General features: G+C 45.9%; 1 protein-coding gene across 1 annotated transcript in view; it reads right to left on the bottom strand.

The window, feature by feature from the left end:
• TRPM8 (transient receptor potential cation channel subfamily M member 8) overlaps positions 1–16,871 on the bottom strand; it is a 96,422-nt gene that overhangs the window by 40,441 nt on the left and 39,110 nt on the right. Inside the window, exons 12-17 of the mRNA XM_088467771.1 lie at positions 15,065–15,154; positions 13,791–13,920; positions 8,564–8,709; positions 4,629–4,741; positions 4,264–4,480; positions 1,466–1,557 (exon numbers count right to left, since the gene is read on the bottom strand). Of these exons, the coding sequence (XP_088323897.1) occupies positions 1,466–1,557; positions 4,264–4,480; positions 4,629–4,741; positions 8,564–8,709; positions 13,791–13,920; positions 15,065–15,154 (788 nt within the window). The remainder of the gene's footprint in view (positions 1–1,465; positions 1,558–4,263; positions 4,481–4,628; positions 4,742–8,563; positions 8,710–13,790; positions 13,921–15,064; positions 15,155–16,871) is intronic.

Genomic DNA, 16,871 nt, shown 5'->3' with positions numbered 1-16,871 from the left:
CGTACTGATCGTTATACGCATGTGCGAACCAGTCAGTGCGGCCGAAATTCATGTGCTCGCAAAATAGCGAATGCCTGATAATTTGAGTGACAGAATGAGGCGTATGTGGGTGGTAACAGGGGAAGGTGCTTGAAAACAGGGAGTGGAGATCCGACCGCAGGCGTGCTTAAAGGTCAAAACGGGCGTTTTATGGGTGTGCATAATTAAAACAGCAGCGTCATTGACCACGTCACTGGGTTATTTAATAGCCAGAACTGCTCGCAAAATTGTGGTAGCAAAAACCAATCACAAGAATAGCGAGCAGTTCATACCCTGGTCGATGTACTCGATTAATCTAATAAATAGCGGACATGACGTAGGATGCGAGCGGCCAGGGGGCATAGTTATCCAAAAAATGACCGCAAATTTTGTTCGCTCGTTCAGAAATAGAGGCGTGAACAGACCGCAAACAGCGAACGGTTCATTTGAATAGCCACCCCTATTTTCTGGACGAGCGAGCGCTAATTGCGTCCTGCTCTGAATCAGGCCCCTAGTGTGTACGGCCCTTAAGAGCAGTAAAAATAATCACCCTTACCTTCATGTTTCAGAATAAAATACTTCCTGACCTTCTGGTGATAGTCATTATAGGCCTGACTTTGTATGTCAAAGAACACTTGAATTTATTGTATAATATAATAACCTACTCCCCGGGGCGTTTGGGAGACTCCGAATATCAGGGTGCACCCATGGACTCTCAGGAGAGAGAGATGCATGTCCCCATACTGTTTTTTGTGATTGACCCCACAAAATGACTAGGGATCACCGCTGCTAATCACTTGACTCTCGTATATTGTTGTAAGTATCTCGGTCCCTCAAAATTCAAGCAAAATTCATGTGTCCAGCCTGCAGGTCATACTTGCCAACTCTCCCTCATTGTCAGGGAGACTCCCTGATATAGTAGCAAATACCTTGACTCCCTGAAGAGCCTAGCAATGTCCCTGATTACACCTTACCCCCATTATGAAGCTGTTATTTAAAACTAAACAGAGATATTTACATTCAAATGGTATCATTAGTATCATTTCCCTGCATTGGTTATAAGCCACAATGATCCCTATGGCTACAAGTATTTTCTGAAAAGTATCAGTATGTTTTCATCACCAAATAGATCTTACTAACTGCTTAGGGGCTCATTTACATTTGGATGTAAATCAACTTTATGACACGCCTCTTAGATGTAGCAGTACAGTCCACTTTACCACCGCGCTCATATGTGATGCTTCATAATCTCCCTGAAATGCTTTTTCAAAAGTAGGCAAGTATGCTGCAAGTAGCTAAAATCATCCTTATCTACCGAGCTCTCCCCATCCAGGGAGGCAACGTTTCCACTTCCCACACTTATCTGCAGTCTCTATAGACGTACCCTGTGTAGAAACACATAAGATAAGCCTAGGGTAAAAAAAAGGTGCATCCCATAGACATTCACCTGAATACAATCCCTGCAATGAAATACAGGATGGCCAAAATGTCCATAATGTTCCACAGATCAGTAAAATACTTCACTCCGCTCATGTACATCTGGCGAGAGAGAGAGAGAGAGAGAGAGGCGTTTAGCTCCTCTGTATTGTGCTTCATGTGACAGGTAGCAGATATCGGGCCTGATTCTGAGACAGCCACAAAGTGGCTGTAATTGCGTGAAGCTGTGGTAGCCAGATCTTAGGACCTCATTCAGAGTTTCTCGCTAGATGCGATCGCTCGCCCCCAGTGTATGCAAATTTGTCAAAGTGACGCCACGGGAAGCGATCGCTCGCCAAGGCATAAGCACGCCCACCATGTCTTAGCGAGCGGCCAGCATACGCCCAATCGCACAGGCAGAGCCACCCGCCAGCACACGTCATCTCCAGGAAGTGTATTAATTTAAAACATTGGTACATCGAGGACAATCGGAAGCGATCGCAGTGCTTGTGGTTGCCTTACCCTACCGCAAACACTGCGAGGACTTCAGTGTAAAAAACAGGCATGTGACATGTACTATGACGCTGCGTGTTAACTATGCACGCCTCTAAAACGGCGTTGAAACACTCAGGCACGCCTGCGTTAGCACCTCCACTCCCCCGTTATTAGTGTCCTGCCCCTGTTACCACCCACAAACGGCCTCTCCTGTCACTTATTTCACTGGGCTGTCTTTGCTGGGCGAGTGAGCGGCCTGCGATCGCACAGAGTAGTTTGCGCAAGTGCAGAACGAAGCGTGCGCATGCGCGTACGCAAACCTTTGGGCCGCTTGCGAGTGCACAGCGCTAGCGAGAGACTCTGAATGAGGTCCTTAGTACAAGTAGATATTTAAAGAGCTCAAACAAGGTCTTGCAGGAATAGATATGAATGTAATGCGTTGTACAATTAAACCAAAATTAGTAGTAACTTTCTGCAGAAGTGCAGTAAGTAGAAGTTTATTCCAGTAGGTGGGGTCAGAGCTATGGCTGTATAGGGACAAAACATGACAGGAGCAATAGCAGGACAGCTAAAGTTACCAAGGGCCTTATTCAGTAGCGAACGCAAGTGCGATGCAAGAGACAACTCTTCCGATAAGAGATGTCCCTTGTGAAGAGAGGACTTCCGCATGCACGGCCATCGGCCAGCTGCAGGGGACTCTGGGAAGGATCCTATTGGATCTCTCTCAGGAAATCTCCATAAAGAAGCACCTAGGCTTCTATTTGGCAACCCCATCTATAGTTGGCGTTGCTTATCGAGAACAAGCTCTGGAAAGTTTTGCTTTCCCGAGCTTGATGCATTAGGGAAATGTGGTCAAACCTCCGAAAATGGAATTTTCAGAGGTTTGTCTGCATTATTGAGTATAGTGCATCCCGCCCAATGTCTCTTTTGAATATTGCATTGTTCTATTATCTATATATGTCATATATATGTCATAGCAATGTCCATCGATCACTGATGGCTAACAATCATCACTGGTGGTTGATGGTTTTGCCAGTGATGGCAGACAAGGCATTGATATTTTGTTTTTTGCCCCGACGCAAGGAGGCAACATTAGGCCCCACCCCCAGGTCTGGTTGTCCCTGAGCCTGCTGTGCACCCCAGCAGGGATGGCCATCGATGGGTGCAAACCACCACTGGTTCACTGTTGATGGTTTCATACCATCGATGTTCATCATCGAAAGCTTAGCCCACAATAGCCATCCCTAATATGTTATGATAAAACATTTCTAATTCATTCTTTTTTACTAATATGCTCAAATGTGGTTTTACTGCCATCTAGTGACTACAGTTACTATTTATTTCTATATTAATTCTGTATTGCAGAATGTAGAACAGAGGTATATGTTATAAAACACTGATGACTCAATGGGCCTGATTCAGACCCACTCGCGAGCGGCTGTCTGCTCGCAAGTGGGTCGATGGTCTGCACTGAGCATGCGCACGACGGAGGGAGCTCCGTCGTGCGCATGCGCCAGACGCGACGAGCGAAGGAAAGTCCTTCGCTCGTTGTGTCTGATCAAAGGGGGCGTGCTGTCGATGTTGATTGACAGCACGCCCCCTTTGGTGGGCGTGCCTCCGTCTGAAGCCGGCCCACTGACATCACTAGTGATGTCAGTGGGAGTGATTTTGGCTCTGATAGAGCCAAAAGCACTCCTGGCCTTGCGGTTGAAAACCTCAACCGCAGGCTCCGGCTCGCAGTTTTGATGGTTGCGATGGTCACGACCATCGCGGCCATCAAACTGCACGCTCGTATAGGCTGTGGGTGGTGACCCACAGCTATACGAGCGTCCAGGAGGACGCTCCATAATTATGGAGGGCGGCCCTCATTCAGAGCGTGCGATGGCACTGGATATTTCTCTTATCCTGTGAGAATAAACAGAATGTTACATTGTCAGGTAGGAGAGCTCAGAACTATGGCCAGGTATGGAAGCTCAGAGCTACGGTCTAGTAGATTCAAAGTTAATGTAGGAGAGATTCTGAGGCATTACTCCCGGAGGCAACAGGAGTATTCACACCAGGTTTGGGGGAGGGATGAGGAGCCGCATGACTTTGACAGGAGGTAGAGAGCCCTGGGATAGAATACTATACAATAGAAATGTCACACAAGCCAAAGTATTGGTGTTAGTGCTTAGTAATGCTTAGTGCATAGCTTAGTAATGCATAGTATCAGTGCTTAGTAATAAATATGTGACATACAGCTCTACGCTACAGACAAGTCGTTTATCAGTATGTCTTCATTACATGCTAAAGTCATACTGCCAATCCTTACACATGGTGGGCGCCATACTGTACCTGTCTAATCTCATCACACAACAAGATAAACACCAGCACATAGACTGAGATCTCCAGCCCAGTAGGAGACCGCTGGAAATCCATCAGCAGGACGTATGCAAAGAGCAGCAGAAATCCAATGTAGAAAATAACCGTCCAGGAGAAGACCACAAAGGGGGAGGTGAAGAAATCAAAGTATTTGAATAGAAGGTTTCTTTTCCCCTGTGCTGGTTTTTTCCTGAAAAGGACACAAATAAGGTCATATAGATAGATGGGGAATACGCTGTGTTCCTTGGTAAATCTCTTTATTCAATGTTATTATATATTTCCCAGGCAGACCTTTGCTGTGTGCCCTATACTGTAATGGTATGGATGAACATACAAACCTGAAAGATATGAATCCGCAGCTGATGAGAGGAAACAGCACAAGGGATAGGATAATCTTCCAGTTTTTGGTATCTCTGGAGACCTCTCCGTACCATTGCTTGGAGAGGAAGTTCTGAGTTGGAATAAGACAGACAGTGAGATGAGACAGGATGGAGGTTGTGGGCTGGCACACTTGGAAGCCTGTGGATCCCAACACAGGGAAGGTTAAGGATCAGGACAAAGGGAAGGCTGTATATTACCATACAGCATCTATCGCGGGATGCCAGCTGTCAAAATACCAACAGCGGCATCCCGATGCTCAGTATCCCGACAGGGGCTTAGTAAGTATGCTAACCCTCTCCCCTTCACCCGCTAACCCTCTGTCCCTCTATCCTAACCTTAACCCTCCTAACCCGCACTCTAACCCTAATCCTCCCCGTTAGTGCCTAAACCTAACTCTCCCCCTTGGTGCCTGAATCTAACCCTCCCCCCTTAATGCCCAACCCTACTCCCCCCCCAGTAGTGCCTACACCTAACACCCCGGTCCGGAGTCTAACCCTAACCCACCCCCCTGTGGTACCTAAACCCAACCCTCCCCCCACCCCCCGCCGTTAACACCTAACTCAACCCGCTATACTTACGATCGGAATGCCGGCAGTCGGGATTCCGGTGCCGGTGTTCTGTCCTAGGCATTCCGGGGCTGGGATTTTAACAGCCGGCATCCCGATCGTAGGTCTAATAACTACATCCCCATCTTCTTGTTTTGTGATTCTTGTTCATAAGAACACTGTGAAGCCTGGCCTAAGCAATAGAAGGGAATGATATGTGGCCTAGGACACTGGGGGGTAAATTTACTAATGTAAGAGTTTTTAGAAGTGAGTTTTAAAAATGATGTTGCCCATAGCAACCAGATTCTAGCTATTATCTTCCAGAAGGTGCTAGTTACATGTTAAGTAGAATCTGATTGGTTGCTATGGGCAACATCACTTTTAAAACTCACTTCTAAAAACTCTCACTTTAGTAAATTTACCCCTGGGTGTGTTGTATCTTGGAGAATAGGCCAGTATGTCAGAAAGAAGAGATAACTGTGGTTCAGAACAGGCAAAATACTTTGCTTAGGGCCACTGAATAATGTAGATCAGGTCAAATACAAGATTGTTGGCTGCAAAAGATTGGTTTATAATCAATAGACTCCAGTTAATAAGGTCTGCTAGCATTACTGACATAGCTTGCAGCAGAAAATAGTCTGTGCGTGTCGGCTTCGGGTATAATAAGTGCATTGATTTGATACATAATACAGGCTGAGGTTTCAGATGGCTCCAGCAGACCCCAGGACAAAACAGGAATGTTAGGAGAAAGGGTGGAACATATTAATATGATGTTGCTATAAACTGAGCTCTCATAGATTTATATGGTATACATAAATTAATATCAGTTAACTGTATTATTAGACAGGTGACTACATATACTTATCAGTCACTGACAAGCTCCGTGCAGCCAAAGCCACAAATCAAGTGTTAAAAACAAACTTATACCTCTTCCAGACATAAACCCCGGCTCTAACACGACTCGGACCCTGGGCACTGAACACGGGTTGAAGCCGGGGTTTGAGTACCTACCCTGTCACACCTGGCTGATAGATCCGGGTTGTCACCCTTCATACAGGACACGGTTCTTCCAGTGACCCGGGTTTTTCTGTCTAACAGTGGATGCTTGGAGATGATGTCATCTCCAAGCGCTAGTGTGCCCGCCATTCAAGTCCTTTCAGACACAAGTTGGGGCACTGACACGGGTTGGAAGTCCCAGGAATAACACTGGTCGATTGCAGGGTTTAGGACCAGCACTGTCAACTCGGGTCAGACCCTTTCAGACATAAGCAGAACCCAGGTCGACTCGCCGTGCGCCCGGGAAATTCCTGGGTTTTTGCCTAAGTCTGAAAGGGGTATTATTTTGCACGAAGTTTAATAACACCACAGCTGTGTAACCGGTTCTGCCTATTTCACTTAGAAATACCCGTCATGCCAAACTCAGTTGCCCAAATTATGGGCCCCATTTATAAACGAAAGGTAACCCCTTTAGCGCTCGCTAAAGGGGTTATGCCACTTTTCTGTATTTAGTAAACAGCGGTAATCTTAGATTACCGCTGTTTGTGCAGCATCGCTCTCACCATCTTTTAGATGGCGAGAGTGATGCGCCCCTCATTGCCGGCAATGGAGACCCGGCGGTGCCTTTCCGGCTTCAGCGAAGCCTTCCAAGTACTTGCGGGTCCCTGTGTCATACACATGCACAGACGGACCATCGTGCATGTGTATGACACCGGAGCCCCGATGCTGGCAGCGTTAGGCTGAGGACCTCGCCGAGGACCTGGATTTCGCGGGACCTCGCCGGAGGGGTAAGTATTACTATATACCAGTGGAATTTTCGTTTGTATCACAGTGACATGAAACGAAAATTGCTGCTGGTATTTCCCTTAGTTTGTATTAAAAACTTATAAAATATGGGAAAACATATCCATAGCAGATGTTAGGATCATTTCCACATTACCACACACAGGATGGAACCCGGGTGTTCAGCATGGGGTATGTGTGAAGGTACGTGTGGTCAGGATATACTGCCCCTGTCACTGCACTGGCGCCTTTTTCAAGATAAGTGACTGCTGCCAGTGTGCCTCTTTACTCCTCGTGGGCTGCTTAAAGCTGGTGGCAACAGATACTGCTGATATCAGACCTGGCTACCAGCAGTATCTGTTGCCACCAGCTTTAGTGCAGTGCCGAAACGCGTTGATTAAGTGACAGGGGCAGTATATCCTGACCACACGTGCCTTCACCCATACCCCATGCTGAACACCCGGGTTCCATTCTGTATGTGGTATTGTGGAAAGGGTCCTAACATCTGGTATGGATAAGTTTTCCCATATTTTATAAGTTTTTAATAAAGTATGATCATTTGGAATACACATTGCGAGTTTCTTTCTGCTTATACCTGCCTGCTCAAATGTGAAAAGGATAAAGTCACAAGGAAGATAAGGATACATTTATGTGTCTCTACATAGTCTTACTGATGTAAGCTTACAAGTAAGCAGACTGACATCTGCCTTCATACTATCTACACTGAAGGGTGTTGCCATTTCTCTCCAGTTGCCTTTTTTAGGGATACACTGGTGTCTACAAGGGACTATTTCTATCCGGGTTTGGAACTTTCCTAAATCATAAAATAATTATATGATCATCGGTATTGATTTGGGTCCACTGTCTGTTTTATTTCATATACACGAATATCTGGAGTACAACGGGAGAGAAAGGAGATCTGTTGAAGAAGTACCTATGGGGACACTCCTAAGCGCCGGCTCTCTCATTGTTTTACATGTGTGAATTCTGAATTGGTGTTTTCTTCTTGAGAGCCGCGTGCTGCAGTGGAGGGTTGCGCCGATCTTACAGTATATCATTTTATTCATTACTAAATACAGATGTCTATAACAAAACAAAAACAGAATTGCCTTCTTGATTCCGCATCAATTGAAGCTTAGCTATTCGTTAGACCCCTTCTGATTCATATATTATGTGCCCCCTTCCTAATTAAGCTTTTTTTATCACACAGGACAAAGACGACTACATGCGCTCGTTCTCCAGTTCAATAATCTCCCTCCGTAAAACAAATGACATTTGCTCTGCTCCATAAAACTAGACGGGCCAGTGCACCTGCTCCATACTTAGCAAAGGCCTCCCTATCTCCATCTCCAAATCTTCCTATTAGCTGGAACAATCTTCTGCTCCGCCGCAAACAGCTAACGCAGTAACCCCAAGGCGCTTTGGCGGAAACCTAGGCACACTTGCGCATATGATCACAGCTCCAGCAGATGATTCTGCACTGTGCATTGACCATTTTGCTCTTGGCACGAGGTCCAGAGTGAGTGCGCTAAGGAGGGGGACACAGATGTCGGGTATGTGTGTCTTACCTGCACCCCTGGCTGTGCTATGAATTGCTGGTCTTTCGCTTCCACTGCCATCTCTAGACAGTTACTCTTCCCCCAGGCCTCACAAGAATAGACCAGCAGCATCTCCGCCAGGTCCTCATCATTGCTGTAACACTCTGTGAATAGCTCTAGACCAATAACATAATTATAGTGTCATACATTATCCAGCACTTACTGCGCGCATCCAGCTGTATGCATGTAATATGAAGAAATCACGTATAAATTCCCTGGCACAAATGGACTATGGGCCTGATTCAGCTAGGATCGCTGTTCTGCTTATACGCACGCAATGCGGTTGCTAATATCAGCGGTGATATGCAATGCGATCTCAGCCTAACATGAGGACGCCCACTTCCCCTTACAACCGTACACTTGGGCAACACAGTGAAAAAAATCGGTAACATTGAATAACATCGGACCCATATGCACAGGTAAGGCAGGTCAGACCTCACTCAGGAATTGCTTACTTCCCGTAACGCTATGAGGCCTCAGGCTGCGTATGGTATTGCAGTGACTAATTTATGCACGCCCCTGCAACGCCGTCCCAACGCACTGACAAGCCTGTGTTCGGCCGACCACAACACCATCGACCACCCACAAACGGCACTTCCTGTCAATCACTCTGTGATGGGTCTGCGTGTGCTGAGCAGCAGCCACAGCGGTCTCCTATGCCTGTGGGGGGGAGCGATCACACTGATCGCGCCCCCCCTGGCTTTGCGCCAGGCTGAGGGGGCTCAGCGCCCCCCTCGCCAGCGTGCAGCGCCGCTGAAAATATATATTTTTTGTTCCCCCGAAGGGGGCGTGGCCACGTCCCCTGTTACCCGGGCCTGCCGCGGCCTGCAAATACGGACACAGATTGAGCGATTGTTTGATATTGCGCATGCTTATAAGCCGCACTGAGCGCGTGCTGCAATCGCAAAATGAGTGACAGGCTGTCATCGTTTGGGGGTGGTGACGGAGGAGTGGTCGGAGAAACGCAGGCGCGTCTGTCCATTTGAACGCAGTTTCCTGGCCGTGCATAAATTAGCCACTGCATACGCAGCTTGAGGGCCCTCTGCGTGCGTCGAGCCTTGCAGTATCTGCGGCTGGTCAGACCTGCATTAAATGCTGCGTGAGTGGCCGATGCATGTTGACGGTACCGATGTTTACGCAGAAGAGCGAGATTGGATGGATATTAGAACGCAACAATGGGCGTCTTTATGGCGGCTGAGCTTTGGCAAACATTTGCATATTTTAGCAGCTGCGTTCCGTAATGATTCGCAGCTGCGATCGCAATTGCCGTCCGTCCTGATTCAGCTTGGATCGCAGTTGCTTATACACCAGCAATCGGCATATGCATTGCGCGAACCAGTCATTGCGATCAGGACAGCGATCACAGTGACTACACAGACCCATCGCAGAGTGATTGACAGGAAGTGCCGTTTGTGGGTGGTGACGGGGGGGTCAGGCGAACGCTGGCGTGCCAGTGTGTTTCAACGGTGTTGCGGGGGCAAGCAGAAATTAGCCACTGCGATACCCTACGCAGCCTGAGGCCTCATAGCGTGAGCTGAAGTAAGCAATTCCTGAGAGAGGTCTGACCTGCCTAAACAGTGCGTTTGGGTCCGATGTTACTCGATTGTACCGATGTTTTTGCAGTCTTGCTAAACATTACAGATGTGCGTGTAGGTGAAGTGGGCGTCCTTATCTAGTGATGCAGCAGCATTGCAATCGCTATGGATTAGCATATATTCCTAGTAAAACTGCGTGCGTACGCTATATAGCGATCCCTAGTGAATCTGGCCCAAAGTCCACAATAGACAATCCAAATAGGTGCGAGTTTGCAAAAGAAATTTGTTTAATGAAACTGGCAAACATCGTATGAATGCGCACTCCTGAGAAATGCGAGATCCCATAAGAAATGCCCATTCGCGTTAATCACCGCGAGGGTGTGTGCGATTTTTCTACAAAATGCGACCTGGGAGAAGTGCATGAAAAAGTGGGGAGACCATCCTGGATCCCAACAAATTGAAAACTTTGGGGGTCATTCAGACCCACTCGCGAGCGGCTGTCCGCTCGCAAGTGGGTCGATGGTCCCCACTGCGCATGCGCGAGACCCGACGAGCGAAGGACTTTCCTTCGCTCGGAGTGTCTCATCAAAGGGGGCGTGCTGTCGATGGTGACTGACAGCACGCCCCCTTTGGTGGGCGTGCCAGGGGCGTGCCTGCCAGACGGAGGCGTTCCCAAGGGAACGCCTACCGTCTGAAGCTGGCCCCACTGACATCACTAGTGATGTCAGTGGGAGTGATTTTGGCTCTGATAGAGCCAAAATCACTCCTGGCCTTGCGGTTGAAAAACCCAACCGCCGGCTTTTACTCGCAGTTCCAATGGTCGCGATGGTCAAGACCATCGCGACCATCATTCTGCACGCTCGTATATGCTGTGGGTGGTGACCCACAGCTATACGAGCGTCCAGGAGGACGCTCCATATTAATGGAGGTGGGCCCTGATTCAGAGCGAGCGCTCTGGTCAGAGCGTCCGGCTCTGAATCAGGGCCTTTGTTTGCAGGGCCATATAGAAGGCTTGTAGTGGACTCAAGGAAAGTACTGTACTGGAAGTATTAAAACTGTGTCAAATGGCTGATTTGTGCATTTTTTTTTTTAAATAAGAAAATAAATTTATATAAAGTATTTTTTTGTTTCATTTAATCACAAACTAATTAAATGAAAAATGCAAAAAAAAAGAGAAAAAGGTGATTTTGTGTTAAATTTGAGGTCACTAATTTTTTTTTTTAAATTATAAAAAGCAATTATTTTTAATCTCAAAAAATACTTAAATTAAATGTGGGGCGCCAAAAACTAACGAAAAAGTTGTTTTGGGGGTAATTTGAGGCCCTTTTTTTTTTTTAACCACCCAAAAATGAAATATAAATATTGGGCCAACTAAGCTAATTGAAAACTTCCAAATATCTGTGTGTGACTGAGCCTCTCAATCAGCATGCGAAGTGCTACGATGCAGCAGCCGCAGCTTTTTTCCACGCCAAGTGTCATTTACAGTCTCAGTCGCACACAGATATACAAGTGTCATGTGACAAATGAATCCGCACAGTCTCCTGGTGCGTCATGTGACAAATTAATCAGCACAGTCTCCCGATGCGTCATGTGACAAATTAATCAGCAATGTCTCCCGGTGTGTCATATGACAAATTAATCAGCACAGTTTCCTGGTGCATCATGTGACAAATTAATCAGCACAGTTTCCTGGTGCATCATGTGACAAATTAATCAACACAGTCTCCTGGTGCGTCATGTGACAAATTAATCCGCACAGTCTCCTGGTGCGTCATGTGACAAATTAATCCGCACAGTCTCCTGGTGCGTCATGTGACAAATTAATCAGCACAGTCTCCCGGTGCGTCACGTTACAAATTAATCAGCACAGTCTCCCGGTGCGTCATGTGACAAATTAATCAGCACAATCTCCTTGTGCGTCATGTGACAAGTTAATCAGCACAGTCTCTTGGTGCGTCATGTGACAAATTAATCAGCACAATCTCCTTGTGCGTCATGTGACAAATTAATCAGCACAGTTTCCTTGTGCGTCATGTGACAAATTAATCAGCACAGTCTCCCGGTGCGTCATGTGACAAATTAATCAACACAGTCTCCTGGTGCGTCATGTGACAAATTAATCCGCACAGTCTCCTGGTGCGTCATGTGACAAATTAATCAGCACAGTCTCCCGGTGCGTCACGTTACAAATTAATCAGCACAGTCTCCCGGTGCGTCATGTGACAAATTAATCAGCACAATCTCCTTGTGCGTCATGTGACAAGTTAATCAGCACAGTCTCTTGGTGCGTCATGTGACAAATTAATCAGCACAATCTCCTTGTGCGTCATGTGACAAATTAATCAGCACAGTTTCCTTGTGCGTCATGTGACAAATTAATCAGCACAGTCTCCCGGTGCGTCATGTGACAAATTAATCAGCAAAGTCTCCTGGTGCGTCATGTGACAAATTAATCCGCACAGTCTCCTGGTGCGTCATGTGACAAATTAATCAGCACAGTCTCCTGGTGCATCATGTGACAAATTAATCAGCACAGTCTCCTGGTGCGTCATGTGACAAATTAATCAGCACAGTCTCCTGGTGCATCATGTGACAAATTAATCAGCACAGTCTCCTGGTGCGTCACGTGACAAATTAATCAGCACAGTCTCCCGGTGCGTCATGTGACAAATTAATCAGCACAATCTCCTTGTGCGTCATGTGACAAGTTAATCAGCACAGTCTCCTGGTGCGTCCTCGTCACATCAACTCATTTTCAGCAAAAAAAAGATGCAGAGTTCCCATGGACCTGGCGGCTTACTCACGCCCGGCATATCGCGCTGCATGGTGTATTTAGGCTAGATGAGCAAGGGCACAGTATGTCCTATAATATGGGGTGCAGTAATTTCCTCTATGTAATTAAACATAAACCGGCATGCTGGCTGTTGTTTATAATGTAGCTTATTGTGCAACAAAATAATTTTATAACCAAAAAAAAATTAAAAATTTACTTGAGTTACCAAATTTCAATTTTGCTACCTAATTTTGCTATTATTTATATAAACGACAACATTACTAAGCAGTAATGCGGTATAAGTGTTTGCGGTAGACACGAGAGTTGATGAGTATTATTATTCACCTCGCACGGAAATACTGGTATAAAATATTAACTTGCTATATTCCCTCTGCTCATATCAACAGATTCCATTGTGCATCAATACTTAATCTAGCCAGGGAACAATTACATTAACTCCATATAGATAGAGCTAAAGACTAATCCTTTGGGTACCAGGTGCGTTACTACCAATTAAATGCATAATTCTATATGATTATTTACAAAACACACCAGTCTATCAATTATACTAGGAATACAGCTATTTCATAAATGACTTTACAGAAATAAATATAGGGGTTGTTTCAATTAAGGGCGATGTGCCGGTGTAGATAAAGTGAACGGAGATAATGTACCAGCCAACCAGCTCCTAACTGTCATTTTTCAAACACAGCCTGTGACATGACAGTTAGGAGCTGATTGGCTGGTACTCTATCTCCGTTCATTTTGTCTCCATCCAAGGCTTAGTAAATAGACCCCAGCATCACTGCCCAGGACAGAACCTGCCTGAAACAGAGACTGATCAACTTGTGCCTCAGAGCTTACACTTTGTTCATATATGGCGACTCACCCACTGCTCTGGTCTCATACTCATTTGCGATCTCCTCAGACTCCCCGGCAGCATTGATGTCATTCTTTACTTTCGCCAGGCTCTTCAGCAGTTTGCTGGCACCGAGCGCTGCCAGGGTGCATCCTCTCGTCTTGGGAAAAACATGCACAACAATCACATAATAACACTTCTGGCAGTGCTACAATACAGAGGGCGAAGCGCGTGGGGTTTGGATGTAGCTGCAGTAATTCATGTAAATAACACACGACTTGAAGCTCCAATGGGGCTGAATGTGAGACACAAAGTGACTGTATTTATGGGTAGATTCGGAAGCCGAAATTTACCACCTTAAGCTAATGCGAGATTTCATTTAGCTATTGCAAGGATTTGTGCATCTGCAAGAAGAAAGCCGCGCCGCCCACTGATTGTACGCCAGTCACAGCAACCATCATCATAAGTAACGGAACTGGCACCAGCCCCATGCTGGATGTAAGAGGTCCCTCAGAAACAGGCTTCCCTTCCCTTACGCTTCTATGCCATGCAATAGTGTTTGGTATATATATGCACTGAAGTATCACAGATAGCGCCAACCAAACATGTGCTAGGCTCGGGTACTGGGGGATGTGGCCAAGTGTGTTAGGCATGGGCACACCTCTTTGTGAATACCATTGCTCTCTGCAGAAGCATGCCAAGGAAGGGGGTGTGGTCACACTATCATGGGGGCATGGTTATACGGTTACCTCCTTGATAGGTTCACAGACCCCCGTCCCCTTAGCGCCCCTGACTCCAGAGTTGTAGGAGGAGGAACCCAATAACGGACGGAGAAATCAAATCAGGAAATTTGGGCCTTTAAAAATTTATTTTTTTATGACCTCTTGTAACTAGGAGTTTGAACAAAGGACAATATTAAAATGTCACATCTGCTAGTTCACCATTATTAATATGTGTATTAGTATTATGTGTGTGTTTAATGTGTATTCAACTTAATAGTAACTAGCCTGCATTGCACAGGATCTAAGGATAAATAAAAACTCTAGGGGGGTATATTTACTAAAGTGCTGGTTTATAAAAGTGGAGATGTTGCCCATAGTAACCAATCAGATTCTACTTATCATTTATCTAGCACCTTCTAGAAGATAATAGCTAGAATCTGATTGGTTACTATGGGCAACATCTCCACTTTTTGTAAACCTGCACTTTAATAAATATATCCCCCAGGTCAGAAGCTCAGTGATCCACTGCATACTGAGAAAGTAGTGGAAGTATACTGAGTATGTATAATATGATGCTGTTACCTGCTCCCAGATTACTTTGGACAGCTCTCTTTTGTTCTGCAGTATGGCCCATATGAACAGGACATGGACAGGATGTTTTATTATTGGATCCTTAGTGATTGCAACAACAACAAAAAAAGAAAAGATGCAGATATTAACCACTGGCTCAGCTTTTTTGTAACTATCACAAATAATGTGTATATATATATATATATAGCACCCACTCACTAAGACCAGGTACACATTAGACAACATATTGTTCCGATGACGATCGGAACGACATATCATCTATAACGTCTAATGTGTACGCACAAGCGCGTGTACACGTACGTCATCAGCGACGTCGGCCCATTGGCTGTGCTGCACGTCAGATGTGTGAACGTCGCTGACGACGCCATGCAGGTAAGTGGAAGATGGAAGGCTATATTGTGCGGCCATACACCGGATCATGCAGTGTGTATGGCTGACCGATATATATCGTTCCATCGGGCCTCGGGTCGGCTGGGATACACATCGTTCTAATGTGTACCCAGCCTTACATTCATTAACTCACTCACTAACACTGCTTAGTATAATAAACAATGAACCCTTCTATTACCGAACTACTGTACTTGTCACCAGTTTGCTGTCTCCAATATGTTTGCATAAGAAAAATTATTTATATATATTTATTGCGTAAACTCAGGTACACACTGTAATACAGGAAACTTTCAAATAAAAAAAAAAAAAAGTTTCCATTATTCTTTCCCTAGGTAATTTGACGCAATCATCAGAACGTTGGTCTCTTTCTCACAAGTCACTGCTTCTCTATAGTCCATAGTTCTTCTGCATATTTGCAGAAATAGGGGTCTATTTACTAAGCCGTGGTGAGAGATAAAGTTGACAATCAGCTCCTAATTGTCATTTTTCAAACCCAGCCTGTACAGTGACAGTTAGGTGGTGATTGGTTGGTACTTTAGCTCCATAAACTTTCTCTCTCTCCAAGGCTTAGTAAATAAACCTCATAGTACTCTCCTCACCAAAGGAGAAAGCTAAGCCTTGAAGAGACAAAGTGGAGAGTACCATCCAATCAGCTCCTAACTGTCTTGTTTCAAACATAGGGCCTGATTCAGAGCCGCTCGTAAGCTGCCGCTCGTTCGCTCCGAGCGATGTTCGCACATCTGCGCATGCGTATGGGTTGTAATGCGCATGTGCCAACCAGTCAGTGCGGTCGGAAATCGTGTGCTCGCAATATAGCGAATGCCTGCTAATTTGAGTGACAGAATGAGGCGTTTGTGGGTGGTAACTGGGGAAGGTGCTTGAAAACGGGGCTGGATATCCGAACGCAGGCGTGCCAAACGGTCAAAACGGGCGTTTTAAGGGTGTGCATAATTAACAAAGCAGTGTCATCGACCACGTCACTTGGTTGTCTTTTAGCCTGAACTGCTCACATGATTGCGGTAGGAAAATGCTACCACAAGAATAGCGAGCAGTTCATACGCCTTTCGATGTACTCGATTAATCTAATAAAGAGCGGAGATGACGTATGATGCGAGCGGCCAAGGGGCGTCTTTACAAAATAGCGAGTGCATGTTTCATTCGCTCGCTCAGACATAGAGGCGTCAACAGACCACAAAGAGCGAGTGCACAATGTAAATAGCCAGCCCCTTTTTCTGAACGAGCGTCCGCAAATAGCGTCCGGCTCTGAATCAGGCCCATAGCCTGTAACATGACAGTTAGGAGCTGACCGGTTGGTACTTTATCTCTCAACTTTACAGTATCTCTCCCCAATGACTTAGTACATCTCTAGCCACTGACCAATCTACCATTTTTGCACTGTAAGTTCTCA

The sequence above is a fragment of the Taudactylus pleione genome, unplaced genomic scaffold, assembly GCF_031769625.1.
Source record: "Taudactylus pleione unplaced genomic scaffold, aTauple2 ptg000074l, whole genome shotgun sequence".
Lineage (NCBI taxonomy): Eukaryota > Metazoa > Chordata > Amphibia > Anura > Myobatrachidae > Taudactylus > Taudactylus pleione.
This window is presented reverse-complemented; position numbering and strand designations above follow the sequence as displayed.